The sequence below is a fragment of the Lathyrus oleraceus genome, chromosome 2 (assembly GCF_024323335.1).
Source record: "Lathyrus oleraceus cultivar Zhongwan6 chromosome 2, CAAS_Psat_ZW6_1.0, whole genome shotgun sequence".
Taxonomy (NCBI): Eukaryota; Viridiplantae; Streptophyta; class Magnoliopsida; order Fabales; family Fabaceae; genus Lathyrus; species Lathyrus oleraceus.
The window spans coordinates 342711874-342723850 of record NC_066580.1 but is presented as its reverse complement, the minus strand read 5'-3'; the positions used below and the strand labels follow the sequence as shown (position 1 = coordinate 342723850).

The 11977-nt window shown below is 33.3% G+C and overlaps 1 protein-coding gene across 1 annotated transcript; it reads right to left on the bottom strand.

Annotated features, from left to right (window-relative positions):
* Positions 1–434: 434 nt before the first annotated feature.
* On the bottom strand, positions 435–1307 carry LOC127123179 (uncharacterized mitochondrial protein AtMg00810-like). The gene has a single exon (XM_051053426.1). The coding sequence runs from the start codon at positions 1305–1307 to the stop codon at positions 435–437; it is 873 nt and encodes a 290-aa protein (XP_050909383.1).
* Positions 1308–11977: the final 10670 nt, after the last annotated feature.

Sequence of the window (11977 nt, the reverse complement as noted above, 5' to 3'; positions counted from 1 at the left end):
AATCTGTATCCATATATGTACAATGATCATGTGTGACCAATATAGAAGCCTCTTAACTATACATCAATTATTTGCTTAAAATAGATTAGGAGGGTACTGCCTATTCTATGAATGGAAAAGATACAGATGTTATTACAAGAATATTCTAACAAATATTCTGGTCTATCACACCCCTGCAGTGGAAGCGGGAGGTTCCCGTACGCTGAGACTGGTCCGAAAATCATCAAAAAGTATGCGCGGGAGCCCTTTAGTAAATATGTCAGCAATCTGATAACGTGATGGGATATGAAGAACTCGAGCTTGACCGCGAGCCACCTTCTCGTGAACAAAGTGAATATTCATCTCGATGTGCTTCGTCTGTTGGTGTTGAACGGGGTTGCCGGAGAGGTATATGGAACTGACATTGTCACAATACATCAACGTGGCTTTTGGGATCAGAAAATGTAGTTCCAGGAGAAGATTTCGAATCTAACATGTACCCCTCTATATTCAGCTTCAGCACTAGAACGGGAGAGAGTAGGTTGTCGTTTAGATGACCACGAGATAAGATTATCACCAAGAAAGACACGATAACCAGATGTTGAGCGCCTTGTGTCAGGACAACCACCCCAATCCGCATCAGTGTAGGAAGTAAGACTAGAGATGGATGAAGGGTACAAATGTAAGCCGAAATGCAGAGTGCCTTGTAGGTAACGCAGAATGCGTTTTAGAGCATTCATATGTTCTATTTTCGAAGCATGCATGTGGAGGCATATCTGCTGGACAACATATGAAATATCTGGTCGAGTGAATGTGAGATACTGCAAAGCACCTGCAAGGCTCCGATAATGAGTGGGGTCCTCAAGCGGAACACCTGATGAGACACTGAGTTTTTGTTTGGTGTCAACAGGTGTGGAAGACGATTTGCAAGCTGACATGTCGGCCTGATCAATGATCTCTGCTGCATAATTTTTCTGACAAAGAAAGATACCACCTATATGTCTGGTTACTACAATGCCTAGAAAATAGCTAAGAGGGCCCAAATCCTTCATGGAAAATTCTGAAGCAAGGAGCATCATGATGGATTTCCGAAGATCATCAGTGGATGTGGTGAGAATGATGTCATCGACATATAGAAGAATGTATGCCATGTCCGTGCCTTTGCGGTAGATGAATAAGGAATGGTCGATTTTGCTGTGATGAAAGCCTATGGTGGAGACATAGTCAGCAAATCGTTGGTACCACGCTCGAGGAGCCTGTTTGAGGCCGTATAATGATTTTTTTAGAAGACAGATGTAGTCCGGGTGAACATGATCACGGAAACCCATGGGCTGATGCATATAAACTGTCTCATGAAGATTGCCGTGTAAAAAGGCATTCTGGACATCTAACGGATGAATGGGACATGAGTTTGATAAGGCAATGCTGGTTTAACCATAGGGCTGAATGTTTCATCACAATCTACTTCAGCTTGTTGAGACCTGCCATCACCAACAAGACGAGCCTTATAACGCTCAAAAGAACCGTTAGATTTCTTTTTATGACGAAAAATCCACATAGAGCGAATAATATTAACATCACAAGGTCGTGGGACCAAATCCCACGTATTATTTTTAATAAGAGCATCAAATTCTTCCTGCATGGCAGATTTCCAATGTGGGTCGGACAAGGCTAAATGTGGATTTTTTAGAACGGGAGAGGGTAAGAGGTCATGGGCCGAGGCAGATAGGTTGAACATGCGTTTGGGTTTTGAAATGCCACGCATGCTTCATGTTGTTATGGTCCTTTCGATTTGGTGAGTTGGCTGGTCATTTGTTGGAGGTGGGTCGGTTGGGATGATGGTGTGCGGAACATGGTTATTGTTTGGGGAAGTAGTTTGACTTGTGGCTGGAGGCTTGGCTGCAATTTGTTGCAAAGTTTGATTTTTCCAGTGATGTATGCGGAAAGGATGTAAAGTATCATCAAAGAGACCATATGCATTATTAAAGGGTAAATGTAGCTTAGAAAAGGGAAATTGAGTTTCATCAAAAACTACATGCCGTGAAATAATTATTTTTCTGTTTGACAAATCATAACATTTATATCCTCTGTGATTGGACGGGTAGCCCAAGAAAACACACGGGGTAGAGCGAGGTTGTAATTTATGGATATTGGTATAAGGAAATAGTGGATAGCATAAACAACCAAAAACCTGGAGGTGTGTATAAGTGGGATCCCGGTGATATAAAATCTGAGTAGGTGACTTGTGATTAAGAGATTTATGTGGGAGAATATTTAACAAGTAAGTTGCCATTTGAAGAGCATGATGCCAAAAAGAAGTGGGCATGGAAGAATGGACAAGGAGAGGGTGAATCATGTTATTTATGGTGCGTATTTTTCGTTCCGCTTTACCATTTTGAGAAGAAGTATGCAGGCAAGAGAAACGAAAAATAAGACCATTAGCATCGCAATATTTTCTGAAAGACTCATTGTCAAATTCACGTCCATTGTCACATTAAAAACATTTGATGGGTTTATCAAATTGAGTTTTAATGAGAGAAGTCAAGGATGAAAACATAGAGTAGACTTCAGATTTTTTGCTAATAGGAAAAGTCCACAAGAAATTAGAGTAATCATCCAAGAATAAAACATAATATTTATGCCCAACTGTGCTTAAAATAGGAGAAGTCCATAAATCTTGTGCATAATATCGAAAGGCATTAAAGTATGAGATTGAGAAGCATAAAATGGCAATTTAATATGCTTCCCAAAGACACAAGAGTCACAAAAATATTTTGAAATTAAATTGTTACAACCAATGAACTTATTTTTGCTAAGAGATCGCAAAACAGATGAACCCAGGTGTCCTAAGCGGTTGTGCCATAAACTGGAAGTAAGAGCTGCAAAAGTGGATGGATAGGAGACTGAATAAAATTCGTGATGGGATAAAGATCCCCAATACTATCACATCTCATTAGTGGCATCCCCGTCTGAAAATCATTCACAGAGAATCCAAAAGGGTCAAAAGTAATAGAAACATTATTGTCAATAGTGAGACGTCGCACAGAAATTAAATTTTTAATAATTTGTGGAGCATGTAGGATATTTTGTAGTTTTAATGGTTTTGTAGATGTGGGAAGGGTTGATTGTCCATAACCACGGATTGGAATTTGTTGTCCACTACCAACAATAATATTTTGATTTGAATTACTCATATTAGAATAAGACGAGATATTACCTTGTGATGTCGTCATATGAGAGGTTGCTCCAATATCCATATACCACTGGCCATCGGGAGGATTGAGGGACATGGTGTGCATTGCGGCTTCAATATCCGTGGGTGCTAGAGAAGGAGTGCTGGCCGCATAGGCTTGCGGACGTGGACCCAATAGTCCTGGTTGCTTTGGAGGACCACTTGGGCGAGTCCATTGAGAAGACGGATATGGGCAAGGAGGGAGTCCCCATGGTGGTGACATCCAACCCCATTGATACTGCTGCCAGGGAGGGGGAGGAGACTGCCACTGTGAGGTGTTGGCTTGTAGGGACGGTTGACCACCACCACGTCCACCGCCACGTTGACCACGTTCGTTGTTTCTACCGTAACTGTTTCGGTTTTTATGAGCAGAATTTCGGCTGTTATTCTTCTTGTCGTCGCGGTTATCATTATAGGAGGAGGGTTCAGTAACATCCTTTGGTTGTGTCGCAACCATGCCAGCCTGTGCACCGGTAGCCGCCATCTTAATTAGACCGGCTTCTTCAAGAGTAAGCATAGAGCGGGCCTGATAAAATTGTGGAAGAGGGTTGCTTTGCCGAATTAGTGTATCGACCCCTTTGTATGCATCAGTGAGACCGGAAACAAGTTGGAGAACGAGTCGCTGATTAGAGACAGGGGCTCCAACGTTCTTCAATTGGTCAAAAAGTGTTTTGAGTCGTTGACAATAAGCGGAAGCGGTGGGAAAAATCTTCCAGGCGAACGGATGAAAACTCCTGCTCGAGAGTGACTGCACGAGCGTTTTGATTGTCCTGGAAGATGTTGGTCAATCGATTCCAAGCCTCCATGGCAGTGGAGTCTAGTTCAATAATGGTAGCCAAAAGATCGCCGGAGATAGTGGAATAAATCCACTGTAGAACTGTTGCATCAAGAGTCGCCCACAACTCCTGCTCATCATCGGTTTCAGGTGTCTTCTTTTCCTTGCCTGGTGTTGGAGGAATGATGTGATGAAGAACCTTATGAGATCGAGCATGGATTTTGAAAAGTTCAACCCACATACCAAATTGAATGTTTTCCATCGCAAGAACAATAGGGATGTGGTTCTTGATGTTGGTTACGGCGAGAGCCGGATGGAAAGGGTTCTTTGGTGGTGAAGACGATTGTGGTGGAGGAGTTACCACATCGGTTGGGATTGACATGATTAGTGAGTAGAGAAAGAAAGAAGAAAAAAAATATCGTGTAACAGAAGGTTGAGAGGCTAAGTGGGGCAACCTAGGTCTCTTGATACCATGAAAGGAATTGTTTTCCTGCTGTTTTCATTAATCTGTATCCATATATGTACAATAATCATGTATGACCAATATAGAAGCCTCTTAACTATACATCAATTATTTGCTTAAAATAGATTAGGAAGGTACTGCCTATTCTATGAATGGAAAAGATACAGATGTTATTACAAGAATATTCTAACAAATATTCTGGTCTATCACTTATTCATCAAGATTGATTGAAATTCTCCATATATTTTGTTGGATTTCCAACAATTTTTGGATGAAACAAAAAATGAGGAATTAGATGGGATAGATTCTATCATGTTCCATTACATCCATTATTTACAAATCTAAACAATAGAATTGCATTGATTACCACTCTATTTCATTCCATTTTATCTCGTACCACGAATCCAAACATGCTCTGCTCTTAGTTATGATCTCAAAGACATAATAAAAAAATTTATTGTGATGTTCCGTCTTATATCACAATTGCATACAATTTTTAAAAAGCTAGATAAAAATTAATGTACTTTAAAAACTTTAGCAAAAATTTATGTTTGACCTCATTGAGGTCGAGTAGTGTTACTCCCATAACTAATAAAGAGATATATTTTAAGAGTTAATTTAATGTTTCATAAGTCCATCATGTCATGATGGTCATAAAATACCAACCATGCACTAAAATATCGTCATGCCTGAGAATTTTACTAAAGAAATATCCTTTATACAAAAGGTAATTTCATTTCTCATATTTATACTTTGTCATAAATTCTTGGTAAAAACTAAAAAGTATCTTTAATTTTCGGAAATCTCCATACATATTCATTTCCCACAAAATTAAATACAAATAAATGAATCACCCGTATTTATATTTATATAATATATTAAATTTGAAACAGCGGATTATATCATGACATATCATATGCCATATTATCTGTATTTTCCACATCACAATTGATCTTATGTGGTATCTCCTAAAACTCATCTTTATTTTTTAAAAGGTCAAAACTAATACTATTCTTTTGTTGAAGTTATGAATTCGAACCTTGATAAAAACAAAAATATACTAACATAACAATTATCACATTATTTATTTATTTTGAAATAAGTTTTAGAATTATAAAAAGAGAGAAAATAAATTTTGCTATATATTTTCAATATTATGTGTCTAAAATAATTTAATTAATTTTTATTTTAAAACCTTAAATGATATAGTATTTATTATCATACTAATCACAACAAATAATACTACCATGACAAACAATTTGTTGATTTTATCGTTTGATTTTGAATTCACAATGCAATTTTTTTATTATTATATGATACATTTATATTTTTTTGTGTGCGCGTATTTGACATGTCGGTAATTCAACTAATTACAATAGTTTATTCTTATTTTAAGAAATATTTTGGAGCAGATAAATTTAATACTAATTTTGAATAAAATAATCTAACAACTCAATAATTACACCAAAATAGTATATTTGCTTAATTAAAGTTGAAATCATAGCAAAGGTAAAGTTGAAACAAATGTTTATATTGACAAATTAGTTTTTAACAAACTCTTAAACTATTTCTATAATTTTGATGTTAAATATTTTATATTAATTTCTTTAAAAAATGTATTATATACTTGACACACTAATAAAAAAAGTTTACTATAAAAATGATATTATAACTTTTGTTAAAAACGATCATAAAAAGTATATAATGTATTTTATACCTAAACTCTCTTATAAATTTTTTTTACTATATACATGACATTATAACTTTTGTTAACAACATTACTTAAAATTATATATACTATGTTACTCGCCGCGCAACATGCGGCTTTAATCTAGTTATATTTAATTTTGGAGATGTAACTTCAAATACATCATATTTTTGTATGAAAAATGATGTTTTCAGATATGCATGTCCGTAAAGTATCATGTTGTATTTTTTCCTTTTAATTTAATATGGAATGTATCCAGATAGACATATTTAGTAGTCATGCATCAACAATGCAACAAATATATACATACGAGCAATGTCCCTATTGAGAAAAATAGGAAAATGGAAAAACAATTAAAAAGTTATTAAAAAAATGAAAATACAACTAAAACTCAAATAAAATAAAATCACGAGTCTACAAATTTTTTCAGATTTTTTTCGAAAATATGAAAATAGAAAATAAATCAAATAAAGTAGAAAAATAAGGAATCAAATAAAATAAGTCAATGAAAAATATGAAGCAAATGAGATACGGGTTTTTCGGAGATCCGTCTTCAAATTCACCCAAGAAAATTTTGGTCATAAATCTCTGAACAATTTTTTAGTAAAAATGGATTGATTGTTTGATTTACGAAGGATGAGGTGATTTAAAGTGTTACAGAGATGTATTTTGAAAAATTTATGAGGATATTTTTGAGTATTCAAAGGTGTGAGGCACACCATAAGAGTGAAAAACAAAATTGCCTATACAAAAAATCAGAATGATCCATATAATATCAGGGCAAACTTATATATATATATATATATATATATATATATATATATATATATATATATATATATATATATATATATATATATATATATATATATATATAAAAGATTAATTGTTATGCACTGTCAGTGTAGAAAGTTTTACATCGTCAATGCATCACAATCATCCGTCTGTATTACTTTTTAAATGTTTAAAATAAAAGTTAAACTTTTTAAATAAATTAATGGTTGTGATTAACTGACAATGTAAAAAATCTTTGGACTATCGGTGTATATCAATTAAACTCTCTCTCTCTCTCTCAATATATATATATATATATATATATATATATATATATATATATATATATATATATATATATATATATATATATATATATATATATATATATATATATATATAATTTAAAACGGAGAAATCTACCTTGCTCCACACACATATCTACTGGCGCCTCCACATATGAAATATGTCAAAAATACCTTTCCTATTATTTACTTTTTTCAAAACTTGTGTGCAAAATTTTTACCCTAAACTTTTTTTCATTATTTACTTTTGTCAAAATTTAAATTTGGTGAGAGTTGGCTTGATGTGAGAATATATCTAAAAAAATTGTAAATACCTCTATAAATGTTATTTGAATTCCGAGACATGTCGTGACTCTGGTTAGTTCCTGAAACCCAACTCACATAAACTTTTTGTCATCATCTAAGTATTTGTACTAAAAGAGGGAATCCAAGAGATAATTACATTATTAACATTTTAATGATACACTTCTTTCTTGTAAACTTAATGATATTAGTTTTTCTAAAAATAGATTTACTTGGAATAACAATCAATTCGAGATAATTTTATTGAAGCTAGATTAGATAAGTTACTGGTTTAGGATAAATGGTTGGAAAATTACCTAAATTTCAAGAATGAGCACCACCAAAGATTTTCGTATGACCATAACTCAATTCTGTTTTATCTTAGCACTAACAATCTTTTCAGAAAAGGTCACAGCAACAATCGTCCAAATCTCAAATTTGAAAAATCTCAGGCAAAGGATCAGGACAACAACAAAATTATGCAGAAAGAGCTAGATTTTAGCCCAAAGAAAAATTTGGTGATACTCTAGGTATCTCTAATTGGGGAAAGGATAAATTTGGTGATACTCAAAGAAAAATAATTTTAGCCCAAAAATACCTTGAAGCTCTGAGAAGATAGATTCATACCCAGACAATTTCAAAGATATCTTTGAAGTTGAGAAAGAGCTAGATGACATCCTAAAAAGTGAGGAGGCTTGGTAGAGCCAAATAGAAAAATATGTCTGGCTGTTAGAATGAGATAGAAACACACAGTACTATGTAAAGACCTTTTCACCAGGGTTGGGAAAGGGATACCATGACGGTTAACCAGTCGTGGGTAGGTAGGATGTAGTTGTAAATATTCTCCTTTCCACCACATGTGATTGACTGTAGTGATAAAGTATGTAGCGGACTACCTATCACAACGGTTATAGTAAATAACTGTTGTGATATATATATATAGTTCATGTGTTCAAAACCAACATCATTATTTTAATTAAAGCACACATAATATGAACATTTCACCACAATTATATATTTCATCTATGGTGGTATGTATACGATTTTATTATAAAATATGTGGAATATTTGTTTCCCTTACCCCTCAATAAACATATACAAAATTAAATGATTCTTGAAAAACAACTTAGACGGTCCACTATTTTTCGAATTGCATGCATCTTGTAATTCATCTCTCGCTCTTTAACATATAGAATTTGGTTCAATCCTCTAGGTTTTTCAAAGAAATAGTTCATTCTCATCTAGTTTATTTTGAAAAGCATCAATTTGTTGACTAATTCAGATTCATCATCATCACTATCATCATCATTATCTTAAATGATTATTATTATTATTACTATTATTATTATTATTATTATTATGATGATGATGATGATGATGATGATGATGATGATGATGCCTGTGATGATGATGAATCAGAATTTCTCAACAAATTTGATATTTTTCAAAATAAACTAGAAGAAAATGAACTGTTGCTTTGAAGAACTTTGAGCATTGAATAATATTATATATTTTATAGAGCGAGAGATGAATTAATTACATGATGCATTCAATTCGAAAAATATTGATTGATCTAAGTTGGTTTTCAAATATATCTTCATTTTCAGATTATCATTTTCTAAATAAATTTAATCGAATGCATATGATTAGTGAGAGTCGAACTAAATCAATCGGCATACTATATAAGAAACTCAACTGGAATTAGAGTCGAACTAAATCATATCTAGCTGCACAAAATAAGTTTGTTCTAGGACATACAAAAATATGACGATATATAATGTTTCACAAATATACCTTTTATTGAAAAGTTTCGTTTCGAATGAAGACGAAGAAATGATATACTTGACTCAGAATGGCATCCACAATGAAAGGTGGATGAAGCTGAAGTGAGAGCTGCAAATTTGTGTTAAATTTTAATGGATGTCATTCTGGGTTTTTCATATAGGTTTACAGCTTTCACTTTCGCTTCATCCTCTTTGTATTTTTTATTCATAGCAACACAAACAATTTATGAACCACACCTACAACATCACTACAAAAAAATGGAAAAATATGGCGGCTACAAAAGGGCTATTATGTCGGTTTTAGGCGCCACAATTTTCAAATAAGATACTAAAGAAGCTGGAACAAAGAAGTATATTGTTAGCTGCTATATGAAGTATCATATGGTAGATAAAAGATCCGTGGAAGCTCAATGCCAAGAACTTCATAAGATTGCTCATAAAATCGCTACTGAAGTTATGCCCATATATGAATAATTTCATATTGTTGTTATCATTGACAAACTTCCCCATGGTTGGAAAGATTTTAAAAACTTGTTTCGCCCTAAAACAAAAGAATTTTCAATTGAGAGTGTGATTACTCACCTATGAATTGAAGAAAAATATCAGAGACAAAATCAGAAAGATGAAGTCTTGGTTGTTTCTAACAACAAAATGAAATTTGGTGCAGTTCTGACGCTAAACGACAAACCACTTAAGAATATGAACCATAATGTTGTGAGTCAAATCAAGAACCCTTTTACGACCTTAATTGCGTCAATTGCTAGGCAAGATCCATCACCTGAAAGAAATGACCATCATGTTTTCACATGCTTTAATTTTGGAAAACTGGTTCATATGGCTAAGAGAAGTAAGAGTAGGCTTAAACATGTTGTTGGCTCTAATGCACCGGTTAACTTGACTAATGAGAAATTTATTGCTACGATAACTGAAATCAACATGGTTGGTGGATGTGATGGTTGGTGGATAGACAATGACACCTCTCTTCGTGTCTATTATGACTGTGTTATGTTCAAAACATACATGAATGTTGTAGATAAGAAAGTGTTGTTGGAAGATGCTCACACCACTAATGTAGCTGGAACTAGAGACATAATTTCACCTCCAGAAAGACTTTAATCTTGAACGAAATCATGCATGTTCCTGAAATTAGGAAGAATCGTGTTTATGTTTTTCTTTTAAATAAGGCAGGGTTTAGTCAATATATTGGGGCAGATTGTACACCATCACTAATAATGGTGTTTTTGTTGGGAAATGGTACGCCACTGATGACATGTTTTTGTTGAATGTTGATTTGAATAAAATGTCTCATTTTGTTTATTCTTTGTGTGATTTTAATGTTTTGCATGCTAGACTTTGTCATGTTAATAAGCATATTATTTCTTATTTAATCAACTTAGGCTTAATCCCAAAATTGAATGTCAATGATTTAGAAAAATGTGAATATTATAGTCAAGCTAAAATAACTAAGATTTCACATAAATCAAAAATTAAATAATCTAATACCCTAATCTTATACACTATGATATATGTGAATTAGATGGAACTTTAACTAGAAATAATAACCTTTATTTCATCACTTTTATCGATGACTGTTCTGATTATACTTATTTATACCTAATGAAGAATAAAAATGAAGCACTTATTTATACCTAATGAAGAATAAAAGTGAAGCACTCGTCATGTTTAAAATTTATGTGAACAAAATTGAAAACCAATTTAGTAAGAAGATTAAGAGACTCCGTAGTGATATGTGAATTGAGTATGATTCTAGTTTATTCAATAAATTTTATAAACAATATGGAATTATACATGAAACGGTTTCACCATACTCTCCTGAAATAAATGGTAAAACATAAAGAAAGAATATAACTCTTACTAAAATTGTTTTCTATGTTCTAAATAGAGTTTCCAAGTATATAAATAAGATCTCTCCTTATGAGATCTTGAAGAAAAGACAACAAAACTTGTCTTACTTTAGAACTTGAGACTATCTGGCTTATTTCAGATTTTTGGATCTGAAGCGAGTTAAACTCACTAGTAGAGCATGTGAATGTGTACTCATTGGGTATGCAACAAATAATAAGGCCTATAGGTGTTATGACCAAAATGCTAAAGTGATCATATAATCAAATGATATTGAATTCTATGAAGACAAATTTCCTTTCAAATCGAGAAATAGTGGGGGCACTGAATCGAATCACATTCCTGTGATAAGAAGTACCAAAAGCATCGACGAAGTAGAAACAGAACTTCAATGAAGTAAACAAATAAGAGTTATTAAATACTATGGGCATAATTATGCGTCCTATAAAGTAATAGAAGATCCAACAAATCTCCAAGAAGCTTTGTCATCTTTGGATGCAAATTTATGGCAAGAAGCTATTAACGGCGAGATAGATTCTCTATAATCTAGTAGGACCTGACACTTAGTAGACTTGTCTCTTGGTTGCAAACCAATTTGTTGTAAATTGGTTTTGAAAAATAAACTAAAATCTAATGGAACATTTGATCAATTCCAGGCTCTCCTTGAAGTCAAAGGTTGTAGGCAAAGAGAAAGTATTGATTTCTTTGATACTTTTTCTCTAGTCACTAGAACTACATCCATTGGGGTATTGATTTCAATTGTTGCTATTTATAACTTAATAGTACACCAAATAAATGTTAAAATAACTTTT